At 43.2% G+C, this 19,698-nt stretch overlaps 1 protein-coding gene across 1 annotated transcript in view; it reads right to left on the reverse strand.

Annotated features, from left to right (window-relative positions):
- LOC120927742 overlaps positions 1-19,698 on the reverse strand; it is a 73,709-nt gene that overhangs the window by 45,176 nt on the left and 8,835 nt on the right. The window contains exons 3-8 of the mRNA XM_040338630.1: positions 19,121-19,263; positions 17,749-17,866; positions 15,435-15,563; positions 10,486-10,709; positions 5,178-5,280; positions 2,227-2,301 (exon numbers count right to left, since the gene is read on the reverse strand). Coding sequence (XP_040194564.1) covers positions 2,227-2,301; positions 5,178-5,280; positions 10,486-10,709; positions 15,435-15,563; positions 17,749-17,866; positions 19,121-19,263 — 792 coding nt within the window. The remainder of the gene's footprint in view (positions 1-2,226; positions 2,302-5,177; positions 5,281-10,485; positions 10,710-15,434; positions 15,564-17,748; positions 17,867-19,120; positions 19,264-19,698) is intronic.

A 19,698-nucleotide genomic window follows, 5' to 3' on the forward strand; every position in this document is an offset into this window, starting at 1 on the left:
ATGTTTTTATAAAAAAAAAAAAAAAAAAAAGGGGGGTTGTCATCCGGGGGCCCTGGGGATCTCCGGGCCCCAGGGGACCTCTGGACCCCTAAAAAAAAAAACAAAAAAAAAAGTCCCTTTAATAAAATAAATAAATGAAAATATATTAAAAAATATATATATTTTTTTATAAAAAAATAAATAAAAAAAGGGGGGTTGTCATCCGGGGCCCTGGGGATCTACGGGCCCCAGGGGACCTCTGGACCCCTCACCTTGCTGAGGAAGATCCTGCATTATTTACTTGATAATGTGGGCCAGTTGTGTTGTTTGGCCCTGCTATTCAGGAGTTTAAGTGCGCCAACGAGAGAGGCTAGCTGAAGAGACAAAGCCTCGTCTTTCTTCAAAGGGACTGAAGCTACCAGTGCCATATAGGCCTGCACACACATATTCAGGGCTCTGTAAATGCAATGGGTGTGCGGGACAGTTTATCTGGGAAGCTAAGCCATTAAATATTGATTTTAATATAGTGTTTGTTGTTGGGCCTGTGGTGTCAGGAGACAAAAGAGAGAGGGCTTTTGCTCTCCTACTACCTGGACTCATAGAGCCATATCTAAGTAGAAGTAACCAAATCAGATATAAAGTGTCATATTGTAATATATTTGCCATTTAAGCGTGCCTCTGCTCTTGGGGACATTCTCAGGTTTGAAATCCCCTGAAAGCAGCCTGAATATAGTATTGAGCTATATTGCTCTTAATCTCAGTTATTGATCTTCAGTTGATTACTTGAATATATATATACTGTCTGTTGTTTTTCCACAGAAATATTGCAGTAAAGACAATTTCTGTGTTTTATCATAACGTGTGTGTTTCTCATTGGTCATTGCACTTATATTATTACTTATACTATTACCAGGTGTGCCAAGAGGGGCAGAGACTGTTATTGGAGTTGAGAGGCAGAGTACGCAACAAACATACTTAAGCGGCTCTTGCGGAGGTAGCGCTACGACTGGCTTTTTCTGTTCTGTTTTCCAATCTTTATATCTCACATGGACATTAGAAAGGTCTTTCTATGTTATCGATAATATATTGTTTATTCCATCTGTATGTAATACTTGCTCTATATTTTTTCTTTCCTTCTCCTTTGTTTTTTCTCATTTATATATGGTATTACATGTGACCTTCCTGTGCGTCAGTAAATGATATGATTCCTCCTATCTGCTGCAATAGGTTGGACTTGACATTTGTTTAGTTAGATTATTGTCTTAATTTCTTACTATGTATCAATAGAATTTTTCATTAAAATCAGATTGTACACTAAAGAAAAAGTTCAACACATAAAGGTAACCTGTTTCTCAAATTAGGATCACTGGGCCAGATTCACAAAAGAGATACGACGGCGTATCTACTGATAAATTTTTCCCGACGCAACTCTTTTTTTCCCGACGCAACTTTTTTTTACCCGTCGCGATTCACAAAACCTCGACACATCGTAACTTCGGGCAAAGCACGTCGGGAAATTTGCGTCGGGAGCATGCGCAGTACGTCCGGCGCGAGAGCGCGCCTAATTTAAATGGGACTCGCCCCATTTGAATTGGCCCGCCTTGCGCTGGCCGGATTTAGGATACACCGCCGCAAATTTCCAGGTAAGTGCTTTGTGGATCGGGCACTAACTTGGAAAAATTGCGGCGGTGTAACTTAAATCGGAAAAGTTAAGTTGCGCCCGGGCTACGTGAATCTGGCCCAGTGATCAGAAATATCTTCCTTCTGGGGTCAAGAATAGTGGTGCAGACCCAAATGAAGATCAGCCATGCTTCAGTCCACTGCTACACAGAGGTCTCAGAATTATCTGTCTTGATTTATTATTGTTAATTATTTCTTTAGGCATCAGCAGAGTTTGTCAGAGAATTATGGTTAAAATAATGTATATGACAGATCAGGAACAACTTTAAATTGTCTATACAAAATAATTATAATGCTGCATTGTTGGTTATTGATTTAAAGTAACACAGCTCTTAGTAGTAGAATTCAATTTTTTTTATCTAATTTAGAGGACCTAAGTGGTTTACAAAGATTTTCTGTAAGGTCTAACCACATACTGTACAATAACACCCCTGTCTATAACATGTGAAATCTCAACTAGTTTGTTCATTTTAAGATGTGGTCTCTGTTCTGAAGTTAAGGATAACACATGATTGAGGCTGAAATCTAATTTTGGCTTTTATCAATAGGATATTGATGGCTTCATACCGACAAAGAAGACTTGGAAGACAGGCTGTAATATCCTTTTCATAGCAAGTGTCAAGGCATATTCTGGATCCTCAGCTGTATCACGCAGAACAAAAACATAATTACATTCAATGATAGTTTAACAGCTTGTCTGTTACGAGTGATTGATGCACAGATAGCAACCAAACCTAAGAATATATATGGCTTGGATTGCTAAAAAAAATGAATAGAACAGTATTATACCAAGTACGAACAACTATCCAAGAAATTAGAGGTTAAGACAATGGAAGCTTGCAAAAAAAGACAGAAAAATTATATCAGTATTGAATCCTTTATTATGTAACAACTCATGGACAGATGATAAAAAAAAAAAAAAAACAGCTCCAAGAAAAAAACAAAACAGCGCTTTGAGATACAATTTAAGCATTTTTGAGATATAGTGATCATGCTGGCTTTACTTAGTTGTGTTTGGTAAATGCATTCCAGTTGTATGGTGCACCTAGAATGTGTTTGTGAACCTAATAGACTCAATGGCCCGGATTCAGAAAGAAGTTACGCTGGCGTATCTATTGATACGCCACGTAACTTCTAGGATGCGCCGGCGTATCTTTTTTCTGTATTCAGAAAACAAGATACGCCAGAACTTTGATAAGATCCGACTGGCGTAAGCCTCTTACGCCATGGTGTCTTAGTTGCATATTTACGTTGGCCGCTAGGTGGCGCTTCCGTAGATTTACGCGAGGAATATGCAAATTAGGTAGATACGCCGATTCACAAACGTACGTACACCCGGCGCATTTTTTTTACGTTGTTTACGTAAGGCTTTTTCCGGCGTAAAGTTCCCCCTCATAAAGCAGGGGTAAGTCATGTTAGGTATGGACGTCAGAAACGTACGAACAGCGTCGTATTTTACGTCGTTTGCGTAAGTCGTCTGTGAATGGGGCTGTACGTAAGTTACGTTCACGTCGAAAGCATTGACTATTTGCGACGTGATTTCGAGCATGCGCACTGGGATACGTCCACGGACGGCGCATGCGCCGTTAGAAAACAGCGTCAATTACATGGGGTCATGATAGTTTAACATAAAACACGCCCACTACCAGCCAAATTTGAATTAGGCGGGCTTACGCCGATACATTTACACTACGCCGCCGTAACTTAGGGTGCAAGTTCTTTCTGAATACGGAACTTGCGCCCTAAGTTACGGCGGCGTAGCGTATCTGAGATACGCTACGCCCGCCGATAGATACAATAATGTATCTGAATCTGGCCCAATGTTTACATCTAAGTGCAGGGGTGTAAATATACATGCTGGCGGACCTTGTTCTCTAATCTCCAACCCCAATACATATAATCAATACAGAATCCCATTTGCCTTCTTAGCAATCTTACAGAGGTTCCCAAATTGGTTCAGTTTAACCAAATGTATTTGCCAAGGGCTTTTGCAACCTCCATTAATTACTATTTAGGCAGACAGTGTTTGGCCCCCACTGCTGTTGGGCTCCATAGACTTTGGAAGGTCATTATAACATATGATTAATACAATAATATATGGTATATTATATAGTTATGTCTTAGTCCAATTGCAATCAGGGAATACATCGGTGAAGTTCTGCCCTACATCACAACTAACCATAGATCAATAAGGGGAGTGTCTTCTCTCAGGAGAGGAAGTGAACATTTTCACCACACATATGGGACCTGAAGTTATGTGAATATGGGTACATGACCTATGGCTATTTGTTTTAATGTACCTTCTATTACTCATTATGGAGAAAATGTGTTTCTATAGTAAATTGATGTACAGTTTACAGTACCTAACTTAACACTTAAATGTGCAAATTGAACATACAGCAATCAGGTGCATTTAGCTCAATTTGATACTTATCTGTAGTCTGCCCAGTGAAGTTATATTTATATTTCTGTTGCCCACTAATGCTGTAAAATGTTGAAACTAAAGCTAGAAATGTTTTTAAATTTACCATGGGGTGGTATTTTCAGATAAAGAAATACTAGTAATCAGGGCTCAAGTCAAGCGGGAACGTGTGGGAACGGAGTTCCTGCACTTTTTTCAAAGCAGGAACGCAGTTCCCTTTGCAGGACTAGAGCAGCCGAGAGCAGCCGAGCCGCCCGAGCCAATCCTTCACTAAGCGGCGATGCCCAGCTCGAGTCACTGTCAGGGGCAGGCGAACCTTCGTAATCCTTTATGTTACTGGCCGCTGCCGGTATATGTATTCCGTCACTTCCTCGATGCCGCAATGTCTCGAGTTATCACAGGATTTAGAAAGAACTTGCTTAAAGTTCTTTCTAAATCCCGCGATAACTCGCGGCAGACCTCTGCAATGTCTCCTAGGAACAATGACAAAAGCTCCCAGGAGACATTGCGGCATCGAGGAAGTGACAGAATACCCGCACACTACCCGATGAATCCATATACAGGAAGCGGGCAGTAACATAAAGGATTACGAAGGTACAGTGGATCGAAAAAAAAAAAAACATGCGGTTTAGTAATTATGGATATGAGTGTATAATTTTATTTTTTTTGGTGGCGGAGTGGATCTTGGGTGGGAGTTCCCACACTTTTTTCCCCAGGACTTCACCCCTGCTAGTAATAGTATATAGTATTACTTTGCATTCTCTAGGTGGCTATGGTTCAGCTTTGGATAGAGAAGAGAATTCACTTGTTGGAAATTTTCCTTTTACCTCCTGTTCAGGGGACAGCTATTGCATTTTGGATTACCCATAATTTAATACCACTTTCACAGTTACTAAAACAATTAGAGGAAGGGCACAGACAGCAATTAAAATCGAACAGGGTGTGCAGCCCTTTCACAATACCAAAACTGAAAAAATAAATGTTGGCTTTACATGCACTTTTTTCAGTAACTAGGCTTTTAATGATGGCCATAGAACACTTGTATTTATGACAAACACTAAAACTATATACTGTAAATATGTACTGCGTCACCCACCTTGTGAAGTGTACATTTTTTGGGCTGCATGTGCCAAATCTGGGTCTGTTTTTTCTAATGAAGATGCAATGGACTGGAAAACCTCATTATCATTAGTTCCATTCTGTATGAGAGTAGAAATTAAAGAGTATTTCAAGACAAAATAGGAAAAAAACACACTTAGTACAACTCTGGAGTACATGCATGTTTCCCAATGTTTTATCCCTTTAAACAAACTGCAATTAAATCAAGATAACTGTCAATGTACTAAAAATATACTACGCTCCTACCTTCCTCTTTGGCATGACACACAGCTCTCAATTTCTAAGCACGTGGTGTCAGCCCCACCTACTTCATTTTTAACCACTTCACCCCCGGAAGATTTGCCTGCTTAATGAGGCAATTTTTTGCGTTACGGCACTGCGCCGCTTTAACTGACAATTACCCCGGTCTTGCAACGCTGTACCCAAACAAAATTTTTGTCCTTTTTTTTCCCACAATTAGAGCTTCCTTTTGGTGATATTTGATCACCTCTGTGGTTTTTATTTTTGCACTATAAACAAAAAAAGAGCGACAATTTTGAAAAAAAAAAAAAAACACAATATTTTGTACTTTTTGCTATAATAAATATTCCTAATTAAAAAAAAAAAAAAGCAGTTTAGGCCGATATGTATTCTTCTATATATTTTTGGTAATAAAAATCGCAATAAGCGTATATTCATTGCGCAAAAGTTATAGCATCTACAAACTGTGGGAAAGATTTATGTCGTTTGTTTTATTATTATAATTTTTTTTTACTAGTAATTTGACTTTTAAAAACATTTTTGGGACCATTGACATTTATACAACGATCAGTGCTAAAAAAAAAATTTACTGTGTAAATGTCACTGGCAGGGAAGGGGTTAACACTAGGGAGCGATCAAGTTGTTAACTGTGTCCCCTCATGAGCAGGGGCGGACTGACCATTGAGTCACTCGGGCACTGCCTGAGGGCCCCATATCACTAGGGGGCCCCATCAGGGTTGCCAGGCTCAGTAAAACCAGGGACAGTATGTAAAAATCTGTGTTTTTTTTTACATCTGTCCCTGATATGTCTGAAACCAACATGCTTCTGATGTGAAAATCCCAAGATTTTAGCTGCCCTGCCTCTGCACTGCCTCCTGGCGTGGTGGCCATCTGTAAGCCCAGGGGCCCCATAGTCTTCTACTGCCCGGGGGCCCCATGAGTTGTCAGTCCGCCCCTGCTCATGAGTGTTTCTAACTGTAGGGGGATGGGAGTGACTAGAGGAGATGACAGATCGTTGTTCCTAGCTTGTAGGAACACACAATCTGTCTCTCCTCTCCTCACAGAACAGAGATTTGTGTGTTTACACACACACGTCACTGTTCTGGCTCTCGTGCTCGCGATTGCGAATTGGCCAGCGGTCATTATGGCCACGCGCATTGGATCCTCCGCAGTGCAGCGGGGTGCGGGTGCCTGCTATCCCCGCTTTAAAGGGCCGACGTAAAGATATGATGGCTCGAGGGAACATGCTGACCTGCGGCAGTATAATGACCTCTGACAATTTTAAACACACGATAAGAGGAGAAGATAAAGAGAGGGGTGTTCAGGGATGGTGTGGATGCAATATAAACTTTGTTAAGAAGCAGCATAGGGCACAGAACAGAAGAGCAGTGACAGTAAGATAGAGAAAAGGGGTGCTAAAGGAAAGGTTGACCAACAGATACAGAGCAGCAGAGCACACAGAGAAGGACAGATGTAGATGAAGCAACGACACTGAATGGAGAGCAAGCAAGCAGAAGAAAAGTGCTATGGAAGAACAGGTCACAATGTAGCGGTGTGCAATACTGAGGTCAGAAGCAGGGCTGGTGCAAGGTTTTTTTTAGACACCCTAGGCGAAACCTCCCTTTGCCCTGCCCATGAAGATGGTGGGGGTGGAGATTTTTGCGGCGCCTCTCCACCGATTTATTCAGCCGTGGTCTGCAGGCCCACATCTGCTCCTCTGGGCCCAGCCTGAAGACAAATAGTGGCTGCACCGGCTCGCTTCCTCACACCAGCCGTGGTCTGCAGGTATATGGACAGGCTAGGGTAGTATATAGACAGGCTAGGGTAGTATATGGACAGGCTAGAGTAGTATATGGACAGGCTAGGGTAGTATATAGACAGACTAGGGCAGTATATAGACAGACTAGGACATAGCAGAGCAGACATGGACCTGTCATCTGACTGCTCAGCGGGTATCAGCAGAGAGATCCCCCGCTGATCAGGTAGATCCACTTGAACGGATTCTGCCCTGTGTGAAAGGGGCCTTTAACCTAAAATGTTTTTTTTTTTCCATTTGTTTAAATGTCTCTTGGACATTATGATACTTCATTAACTATTGAACCAGGGATTATGAATTGGGTTTTGCCAGCATGCTTTTTACTATTAGATTAGCTCTGCAATTAGTCTGTGCCAGCTGGCAGTGAAGGAATTGGTAAATCATTGCCGCACCACCGAAACAGTCTCTGAGGGAATTGAAAAATATTTCATTAGTTTAATCGGGTTACACATTTGTATTATATAGATTGAAGTTGACATTATTTCTTTTGAACAAATAGATAATGTACAGTCAGCACTTTTCTTATCAAGTTTTATACATAAACCATTGAAATATTTAAAATTAAGCTTCTTAAAATAGAATTTATTTTTTCAATTGTAGTTAAAGTGACCCTGTTGCTATAGTAACGTTTTTAAATTAAATTGGTTATATAGGCTCAAGGCTTTTTTTTTTACCTTCCAGGGTCTCTCCCTCCTCATTGGCTGATGCAGCAGCAGCAGCCATTGGCTCCTGCTGCTGTCAATCACAGCCAGTGAGCCAAGGAGGAGAGAGTAGGGGCAAGGCCGAACAGAGCAGCAGCTTGCTATGGAGGCACTTAGTAGGAGGGAGGGGCCTGGGGGACTGGTGGGGGGCTTGAGGAGAGGAGGATCGGGGCTGTTCTGTGCAAAACGATTGCACAGAGCAGGTATGTATGACATGTTTGTTATTTAAAAAAAAAAAAAAAAACCTGAACCTTTAAGGCCCCGTACACACGAGAGGATCTATCCGCTGGAATTGATCTGCGGATCAGTTCCAGCGGATAGATCCGCTGGTGTGTACATCCCAGCGGATCTTTTTCCGCGGATTTTTTTCGGCCCGACCGATTTCCATCAGATAAAAATTTCTTAGCATGCTAAGAAATCTATCCGCTGGAATCGGCTTCAGCGGATCAATCGGGTGGTCTGTACAGACTCACCGGATCGATCCGTCCGAATTCCCTCCCTCGCATGCGTCGTAATGATTCGACGCATGCGTGGGTATCCTTATATGACAGCGTCGCGCACGTCGCCGCGTCATCATCGCGGCGACGGCGCGACACGTCATCGCGATGGGATTTCGGCGCGGATTTCGATCCGATGGTGAGTACACTCCATCGGATCCAAATCTGTGGAAATCCTCGAGAGGATTTATCCGCGGATACGGTCCGGCGGACCGTATCTGCGGATCAATCCTCTCGTCTGTACCCGGCATAGGACATACCGGTAAGAGTATGTATACCTGTAAAAATCTGTAAATAGTTTTCTTTCCGGCTGCCCGCACTGCTAAATTACACTCTAAAGATTGTCAGGAGAATGATGTGTGCAGACTTGCACAAAGTTATGTACATATTACAGTTTGTGCTCACCCACACATGCTATAGGTGCATCAACATGCACATTAATGAAAATGCACATGTGCATAGTGAGGATGATTGTGCATATTGGGCACTGATATTTTGGCACATTGGCACATAGTGGCCTATTTACAGAAGTACAGGAGTTCAGAAGATTGCTGAGTGATTATCAGCTTCTGTGACCAAGTCCTGTGCTTACATCTGTGACCTTTTTGTATTTCTTGTAAGTGTGATTCCTTACCTTACCATTAAAGCTGTTGTAAATACTATACTCAGGTGGCGCTAACTTTCTCTACCTTTTTTTTTTTGCCTATATATGTGATCTGACCTAGGTTTGTCTTGACTCTGCTTTATCCTGATATTTCGTTACTGACTCTGGCTTGTGACACAACCTTGTCTTCTGTCTGTTGATTGGGTACCTACTTCTCTCATACTGACCTTGGCCTAACCGCTAAGCCTTTGCTTCCAGATTCTGCACTTCTGCCACCTGGTTGTTGCCAACTCCTATTTGCCCAATTACGTTGCCAGATCCTGCATCTGTAAGCTTTTAGTTTACCTTCTGCATAGATTCCAGAACTGCACTGACTGCACTCCTTTGTTACCCAGAGAATTTAAAGGGCAGGATCTTCTACAGGCCCCCATTACACTCTGTGCTCTATTATACCATGTCAATAACTCTAGGGGAAATGGGACAGGAGGTGTAAGGGAAGCCCTCTTGTCAACTTGGCCTTGACTCAGGCCCCATACACACGAGAGTATTTATCCGCAGATACGGTCCAGCGGACCGTTTCCGCGGATAAATCCTCTCGGGGATTTCGGCGGATTTCTATGCGATGGAGTGTACTCACCATCGCATTGAAATCCGCGCCGAAATCCTCTGGCGATGACGTGTCGCGCCGTCGCCGCGATTATGACGCGGCGACGGGCGCGACACTGTCATATATGGAATTCCACGCATGCTTTGAATCATTGCGACGCATGCGGGGGATCCCTTCGGACGGATGGATTCGGTGAGTCTGTACAGACCAGCGGATCCATCCGTTGGGATGGACTTCAGCAGATGGATATGTTGTGCATGTCAGCAAATATCCATCTGCTGGAAATCCATCCCTGGGGAGATTTATCCGCGGAAAAAGATCCGCTGGCGTGTACACACCATAGGATCTATCCGCTGAAACCCATTTGCTGGGATTTATCTGCGGATGGATTCTATGGTGTGTATGGGGCCTAAGTATGTGGCAGAAGTTTTCCACTGAAGTCCCCACTGAAGCTGACACTTCCTAGAGTCCTGGGTCCCCCACAGCTCTCATTGGTTCCCCATGCTGGCCTGCACCTCACTACTGTATTCTGTAATAGGTGGAGGAGGTCAAAGGGAGGAACCAACGAGAGTTGCAGGGAACCAAAGAGATCAACACTCCCTTGTGGAACAAATCTCTCATTCCAATGCATGTGGGTGGTAATGCAACCTCCTACTCATACTCCTGTGTATATTGCTTTAGAGCAAGGATGGTACTCGGTAAGAAGGAACATATCTGCCTAAATTCAGTGTTGAGATTTCAGAAAATATAGGACTGTACAGTTTCTAGCAATGCAGCTCTCTACATAACAGGACTGGTAAAAATTAAAGTTGATAGTCACCTCATTTTTCTGATTCTGGCACATTATAGTTGGTCTTAAATCCATGAAAGCAATATACTGCTCCACCAGTAGTGTGGTCATTGATTCCAGTGAGGTGCTGGGACTAGATGAGGCCATCACAACCTGAACCAGAGGTACAAGCAAAATGTAGTCTTCTTTTAAGAGGCTAACTTGGCTGCGCTTGTGATAATAGGACAATACATTCCGCATACATCTTCCTGCATCTAAGGATCCACAAAGAAACAATTGAGCATCTATGGTCCTTAAAGTGGAGTTCCACCCATAAATATAACATAACATCAGTAGTTTTAAAAAAATGTCATTAGTCCTTTAAGAAACATTTTTTTTTTTAGATGCCTTCAAAGTGTTGTTGCTAGGCAGAATAGTTAATCTTCCCTCTTCCTGCACCTAGGTGCTTAAAGCGGGGGTTCACCCGTACATAACACTTTTTCCCCTTAGATTCCTGCTCGTTTTGTCTAGGGGAATCGGCTAGTTGTTTTTAAAATATGAGCTGTACCGTTTACGAGATGCATCTTCTCCGCCGCTTCCGGGTATGGGCTGCGGGACTGGGCGTTCCTATTTTGATTGACAGTCTTCCGAGAGGCTTTCGACGGTCGCATCCATCGCGTCACGATTTTCCGAAAGAAGCCGAACGTCGGTGCGCAGGCGCAGTATAGAGCCGCACCGACGTTCGGCTTCTTTCGGCTACTAGTGACGCGATGGATGCGACCGTCGGAAGCTTCTCGGAAGACTGTCAATCAAGAAGGAACGCCCGCTCCCGAAGACCCATACCCGTAAGCGACGGAGAAGATGCATCTCGAAAACGGTAAGTACGGATCATATTTTAAAACAACTAGCCGATTCCCCTAGACAAAACGAGCATCCATCTAAGGGGAAAAATTGTTTTATGGGTGAACTCCCGCTTTAAGCTTCCTAACCTACACCGCACAGACTCCTGGGAATGTAGTGGGTGTAACTTTCCAGGAGTCTGTGCACTCCCCAGTCTCAAAGAATCATGTGACTTGGACAGTACAGGTGCTGAAACCTGATCTGAAACCTATTACACTGCTTGTGCAGCACTGAGCATGTGCGAGATCTGCAAGGCTGAAATCCAGGAAGTCATACAGTCTGGCTTCATGATGCCCACACTTAAGATGGCCCCAGTCAATTTCTATTTTATAAAGTGTCTAAATGCTGTAACAACCTAACAAAACGGACCTTAGTTTACAGACTATTTTTACTAGAATACATTAAGCTTGTGTATTACAGGGGTATTTATATTTAAAAAGTGAAATTGTGGCCGGAACTCCGCTTTAAGCACAGAACATGCCATCTAGAACATAACACTATATTTAAGACGTTATAAACATATAAAAGAATGAAAAAATGGATATACAGCGTAAATATTTCATATGTTAGGAAGAACTATATCCTATTGTGTCACTTAATCTTAGGCTTGGATCCATTTAATGAACTTTCAATGACAAACCAGTCAGGTAACAAGAACACTCCAGTATTGCAAATATCCAAGCCTAGAAAAACACTGATTGTAAATCAAGCACAGTAAACTGGAGTATAAAGTGTGATATATATTCCAAGTCTAGTACAAGTAATGATCCTTTCCCCAAAGTCTAAACATTTATATACATAGCACCAAAACACACCATGCACAGATCCAACATGTTTCATACTGAATATCACACTTCATCTAAAGTTTCCATCTGTCTCAAGATGACATTAAATATAATTTTATAAGTTAAAAGTAAGATACTAAAAAACTACAGCTGGGAGAGGGGGACCAGGACCCCAGGTCTTGCCATTAGACCAAGGGGTGATTTTCCCCACCAGTCTCAGCCTATAACCAAACACTGGTAATGAGTAGAATTACCCTTTAAGTCATTCAGGGTTCTGTATCATTCCGATCTGCTCACAATGACAAGGCCTGTTAAAGTTCAGGCAGAGACCAACCAGGTTTTCATTGTCTGAACCAGGAGTTTGGCTCAACTGACTAACATTCAACTTCTACTTGTATATCTGTTAAGTCGAAAGCTTGATCCCTAGTCTGGTTAGGTTGACTGATCTGACTATATATGGAATAGTGTGATTCTTATATTTTAGTTTTCTATTTTTTAACCTCTTCCAGTCAGTGGGAGTCTACCTCCATTGGGTGGAGGAAGCAGGCTTACTGATCATGTGACCAGTGTGTTTAGCTGTCATAGTGACCACATGGTTGGGAGTTCATCCCTGGCTCCATATCGTACACAGTGACCTGAAGCTGTTGGTGACCGGTGCAGTTAGGCCCCTTTCACACGTACGGATCCTGTGAGGCTCCGTACCTTTCTCATCCTCTTACTCAGCGGGATTTGCTCCGTTGATCCCCGCTGAGCCGGCAGATGACGGGGCGGTCCCCGCACACTGTGCAGGGACCGCCCTGTCAGATCTCCGCTCCTCTCTATGGGGGGATCGGATGAACACGGACCGTCTGTCGGTGTTCACCTGATCCGATTCGCAGACAGATGGAAAAATAGGATTTTCCTCCGTCTGCAGAATCGGACCATAGTGGGGACCAATGAGATCGGGTGTCAGCGAATGTTCATCCGCTGACACCCGCTATCCCATAGGGATATATGTATGTTGGTATTTCATCTGAAAACAGATGGATGAAATACGGACATAGGGTATGCACTTGTGAAAGGGGCCTTACTATGCTGGGAGCACCATATGAGCGCACTGCCAACATGAAACAGTGTCTCCGACTGTATGTATATCTGTGGCACTGGCACCCTGGCATTAAAGCCTACCTACCACTCTGCTGCCACATATATGCATACAACAGATCTTAAGAGGTTAAAGTTGAAATCCATACAGGTATAAAATACACAATGTAATGGAGTTCTGTGCTGATTAGTTCACTAGTAAATCAATTTGACCTAATATCAGCCTCTTACAGTCCCTTTACAGCAAAGCTTAGACTGGCAGAAGCAGGAAAAGGAGCCAGACAGTTATGCTGCAGTGATCAAGTGTTAACAAGGAACATACTGATAGGGGGAGAGAGACGAATGACACAGAGATGAGCTCATTAAGGTGCTGTTTCTATTTTCACTGTCCAGTAACAGGCTGTGGGAGGGACAAGACCTGTACGTGTTAATTGACTGCAGCAAAGAAAAAAAAAAAAAAAAAAAACAGGACTTCTGCCCTGCCAGGCAGGGTTGTGTTGGGTTTCAACGTTTTAGGACTGGATAGACAGAAATACAAATTTCTTGGCAGGTAAAACTGCTCCCTATTGTTCTGCCTTAAAGTGGATTTAAACCCCCCAATTTTTTTTTTTTTTTTGATGTCACAATGTACAGTATAAGATTTCCTATCATCTGTGCCCAGTTTTGCCACACAGAGTTAATCCAGCTCTGAGCAATCATCTTTTATTGTTCAGTGAAATACAACAAACTTCCAGATAAAAACCAAAGTCCTTGCTTCTGAAAAAAAGTGCACAACTCACATCCCCTCCCCTGTGTTTTGATTAAATGTTTTCAAAATATGGGGTGAGTCACAGTTCAGTGCCATGAGAAAATGCAACAGCCATCAGAATATACATAGAGCTAGAGGGAAGATGGGAGGGGGGATGTGAATTGAGCACTTTTTACAGAAGCTGTGTATGTCTGCAAGCAGTGCACGAGATATGTAAATAACCTGTCACTCAAGCAAGGACTTTGGTTTTTATCTGGAAGTCTGTTTTATTTCCCTGAACAATAAAAAGAGGATTGCTCAGAGCTGGATTAACTCTGTGTGGCAAGACTGGGCACAGATGATAGGAAATCTTATTCTCTACATTGTGACATAAAAAAAAAAACATCCACTTTAAGTAAGTCTTTAACCACTTAAGGACCGCCTCCTGCACATATACGTCGGCAGAATGGCACGGCTGGGCACAAGCACGTATATATACGTCCTGTACTTGTACCCAGCCGTGGGTCGCGGGCGCGCTCCCGCGACCCGGTCCGAAGCTCCGGGACCGCGGGTCCCGCGGACCCGATCGTCGCTCGAGTGCGGCGATCGGTCCCCGGAGCTGAAGAACGGGGAGAGCCGTGTGTAAACACGGCTTCCCCGTGCTTCACTGTGGCGGCGTATCGATCGCGTCATCCCCTTTATAGGGGAGACACGATCGATGACGTCACACCTACAGCCACACCCCCCTACAGTTGTAAACACTCACAAAGTAAAGCCTAACTCCTACAGCGGTTAACTCCCAAACTGCAACTGTCATTTTCACAATAAAGAATGCAATTTAAATGCATTTTTTGCTGTGAAAATGACAATGGTCTCAAAAATGTGTCAAAATTGTCCGAAGTGTCCGCCATAATGTCGCAGTCACGAAAAAAATCGCTGATCGCCGCCATTAGTAGTAAAAAAATATAAAAAAAATAAAAATGCAATAAAACTATTCCCTATTTTGTAAACGCTATAAATTTTGCGCAAACCAACCGATAAACGATTATTGCGATTTTTTTTACCAAAAATAGGTAGAAGAATACGTATATTTTTATATATGTTTTTGGGGGATATTTATTATAGCAAAAAGTAAAAAATATTGCATTTTTTTAAAAATTGTCGCTCTATTTTTGTTTATAGCGCAAAAACTAAAAACCGCAGATGTGATCAAATACCACTAAAAGAAAGCTCTATTTGTGGGGAAAAAAAGGACGCCAATTTTGTTTGGGAGCCACGTCGCACGACCGCGCAATTGTCTGTTAAAGCGACGCAGTCCCGAACTGTAAAAACACCTTGGGTCTTTAGCCAGCATATTGGTCCGGGGCTTAAGTGGTTAAGTAACCAGTGTGGTCTTATTGGCATATACTGTGGTGTACATTATTTTCTCTTATCTGGTGCTACCTGTTAACAGTATCTATTAGTCTTCGAGCACTTCTGATGTTAGTACAAGCCGCAATACTTACTCTTGTTGTCTTTTAGGTGCTGTAGTGTTTGCTCTTGGGAAAGAAGAGTATCACAATGCAGTGCTATATCCCTTTCCAGGATAGAGCGGACCTTGTTCAAAGACACTTGTGTTAGATATTCCATTCGGGCTATGATAAGAACCCAAGGAACCAAATAAAAAAGTTAGACAAGGAAAACATTAAGCTGAAATAACACTGACAATAGCTGTTATTGGTACTATTAGTTTAACATTTGGGGTTGTTTCAAAATGTATGTATCTACAGGTCTTATTGTAGTAGACCCAAAGTCTTGCAGCCTTTGTTAAAGTAATTCATATAAACTTTATGCTAAATGATAAGGTCCTCAAAATGCTGCACCTTAGTATGAAACTAACAAGCCAAGGCTACTCATGCTGTTCTTGATTGGAGTAGTCTCATCATGAACCAATATCTCCTTCCTGCTTGGGGAAGCCAACTGAGGCCCCGTACACACGACAGAGTTTCTCGGCAGAATTCAGCGAGAAACTCGGTCAGAGCCGGATTCTGCCGAGAAACTCTGTCGTGTGTACACGTTCGGCCCGATGGAGCCGCCGAGGAACTCGTCCAGAAAATAGAGAACATGTTCTCTATTTTCTCGTTGTTCTATGGGAGAACTCGGCCCGCCGAGCTCCTCGGCGGCTTCAGGGCTGAACTCACCGAGGAACTCGATGTGTTTGGCACGTCGAGTTCCTCGGCCGTGTGTACGGGGCCATAGACTTCATACACACTAGGTGGAAGGTGCACGATCCAGCACTGCAATTGCTCCAAAGCTTAGTAAATGAGGTAAGGCTTCACTTTGCAAACAATACCCAATCACGTGCAAGGAAAATAAAAAAAAACAGCATTTTTGCTTGCACGTGATTGGATGATGGAAGTCAGCAAAGCTAAACTCTGGAGAAACTGCACTTGTAGAGTGCAACTGCACATTGCAAAGTGCACAGTCTATATGCCTTTAGTAAATCAACCCCTTAGTGTGAATGAGGCCTAACTGATACTGGATGTGAATTTCCCACTTTCTGCACCAAAGTATCATAATCAAAATGCTGCACAAAGTACTTGCATTCTACCTTTCCTTAACATTATCACTGTATATTAATGGTGGTAAGACTAGAAAAAGTAACTATAAAGAGATCCTTGTGTAGCGCCTGGTTACTTAAAAAAGGACCGGTGCTAGTTAAATTTAGAGGGGGATCAGAGTGTTAACTGACTCTGATCCAATTGTTATGATCAAAACTGGTCTCTGTCTCAGCTTGGCTGTCTATTGTTGCTGGGGTGTAGTTCCTACCCCAGGGCGATGGGTGGCAGCAGTGGAGTCGAGGTTTGGGTGCTCCTCCCCAGCAGCCTATCAGGAGGGTTGGGCCTCGCCGTGCATGCTGGGGAGGGTATTTATGGGGCAGACGCCATTGTCCTGGGTTCTTCTTCGGAGTGCAGCACCCACCTTTAGGGTGACTTCGCCGGCGTAATGGCCTTCCAGGCCGGGGTGCGCGTGCCCCGCGGTGTTCCTGGTTCCGGGACCTTGTTGGCCCGGAACATTTGAGCTATGGCAGGGTGTCCCAGTAGTTCCCAAACCTGAAGATCCCAAGCGATATAGCTGTTCGGTGGGGAGTCTATCTGAGGAGAGCCAATGAGAGGCTGGCGATCCAATAGGGTCTCGACACACCACCGGGGATCAAGGTAGCCGGACACTGAGAGGCTGGTCACCTGTCAGTCGGTACCTGGAAACTATCTGAAGGAGATCCAGATGCAATTCTATCTAGGAGGATCATCTCCGTAATCACAATCACAGGAGGGTCTGTGGCAGAGACTTTTCCTTCAAGTTCGAGTGATACTCTGGCTGCCAGGTCAGTGAGAGGGGCCTGTCCAGGTACGCTATACCCACTGTGGCTAGAGTGGTGAAGAATACAATGCATTGTTGGGAGCAGGACTGTTTCCCTATTGTTGCGCCTCAGTCTGCTACTTCTTCTTTTACTTCACCTCTACTCTTCACCACAAGTTTTAATGTTTTTACCCGGCTGGGTAATAAAGAGCACAGCAAAAGTGGACATTCCGTTACTGCTATATGCACTGCACACCCCTAAGAAGGCGGAAGGAGCCAGGAGGTAACATGCCACCAAAAACAAACCAGCAGCTCCTTCAGGGGTAGTGCTACACTTACAATACTGTTATGGTGCATTTTCTCATACTAATTGTATTTCATCTCATTTGCTGCTAGAAGGATGATCTCTAAATTCAGCCTAGAGCATTAATTTGTGAAGAAATAGGAGATAATGTTTTCTCAATTTCCTGAACAACTCACCCTTTGTGTTGGACAGTTGCAGCTTCCAAGCTAACGCTCTAAAGGCTGCAGGTATAGGCTGATTGAAGAGGATGTGTAGTTTTACTTTCAGGGTGGGTCTTTTTTCAAGAATACTGACCTACAAAAAATAAGATGTCAGTATAAAACAACAAAACAAGGCATTAGAGAAGCTGAATATAAAACATTCTAAAGATATTCCGTGACTCTTAAGAACAAAAAAAAAAAAAAAACCCCCGTGGGGATGCAAGCGACCTCCATTGTACATGGTCATTTCCTTCCACATGTCATATCCCCCCCCAGATAATTTTAATGTTTTTAAATGAATCCTTTAGCTGGATTCAGGTAGGCGGGCGCAACCTTGCGGCGGCGTAGCGTATCGTATTTACACTACGCCGCCGTAAGTTAGCAAGGCAAGTACTGTATTCACAAAGTACTTGCCTGCTAAGTTACAGCGGCGTAGCGTAAATGCGGCGGGCGTAAGCGCGCCTAATTCAAATTAGGCTGAGGGGGCGTGTTTTATGTTAATATGGGTTGACCTGACGTGATTGACGTTTTTTAGGAACGGCGTATGCGCCGTCCGTGTACATATCCCAGTGTGCATTGCGGCAAAGTACGCCGCAAGGACCTATTGGTTTCAACGTGGACGTAAATTACGTCCAGCCCTATTCACGGACGACTTACGCAAAAGACGTAAAATTTTCAAATTTCGACGCGAGAACGACTGCCATACTTAACATTACTAGTCCAGCTATTTGATGGAATAACTATACGCCTGAAAATGCCTTACGTAAACGACGTATCTGTACTGCGTCGGCCGGGCGTACGTTCGTGAATCGGCGTATCTAGTGATTTACATATTCTACCCCGACCGCAATAGAAGCGCCACCTAGCGGCCAGCCTAAAAATTACACTTTAAGATACGACGGTGTAAGACACTTACGCCGCTCGTATCTTAGCCTAATTTAAGCGTATATGCGACGGCGCAGATTCTGACTTAGGCCGGCGTATCTACTGTAGATACGCCGGCCTAAATCTTTCTGAATCTGCCTACTTGTGTTTTTATGCAACTTTTACTTTTCATTTTATTCAGTGTAGTTCACCAGGGCAGGTAAGTGCCAGTGCCCAGTTCCTGGTGTGCTAGGCTTGCATCTCTTTGAATGTGAGGATGTGGATTTTGTAAATAAAAAAATATATTAGCAAATAAAAAGTGCCCAACCTGGAGCAGTATTAGCTTTTTACTGGTTAAAGACATCATTGTATATAGACATTTGGCTTTTTGCCCAATCTGACCAAACATGCACAATGTCGAGCTTCAATGTAGAATTGATTGAACAAGTGAACAGAGTGAAGAAAACAATCACACTTGACCAACCACTCCATCCTGAATATGGGAAGCCACCAAGTCAGACTGACTTCTCGGAACGCTGACATCTTGCAGTTCCTGAGCAACATCCCTGTATATATTTTCTTCCAGACAAGAGCTGATGTGTCCAGCTAATTTATTGTAGGTGACACCTGGAACACAAAATGTTAGATACCCATTTTAGAAGGTAAAGTAGTACCTACAAAAGGAATACACCAGATACACCCAGAGTGAAAAAAACAAACCAAGAAAGTGTTCCTTTGATTATTTATAGTTTTGAACTCGAGGGAAGCCTAGCTATTTTCCCACAGGATTTCTTCCTGATATCACATAATGTATTTTGGACACCATTTCCATCACATAATCCTTACTGCTCCCATTAATGTCATTACCTGTTATAGATGGGTTGGACATGAAAAGTTTTGCTGCGGATGCTTTTATTGAGCTTTAGAGCAGGATAGAAAGATAAAAGTCACCATTGCTAAGGTAATAAAGGGTAATGCCCCGTATACACGATCGGGGTTCCAGGCGGTAAAAAGTACACCGGGAATACTGGGGGGAAAACTGAGAACCTGCTCGGTCACTTT

This window comes from Rana temporaria, chromosome 2 (assembly GCF_905171775.1).
Source record: "Rana temporaria chromosome 2, aRanTem1.1, whole genome shotgun sequence".
NCBI classification, from domain to species: Eukaryota; Metazoa; Chordata; class Amphibia; order Anura; family Ranidae; genus Rana; species Rana temporaria.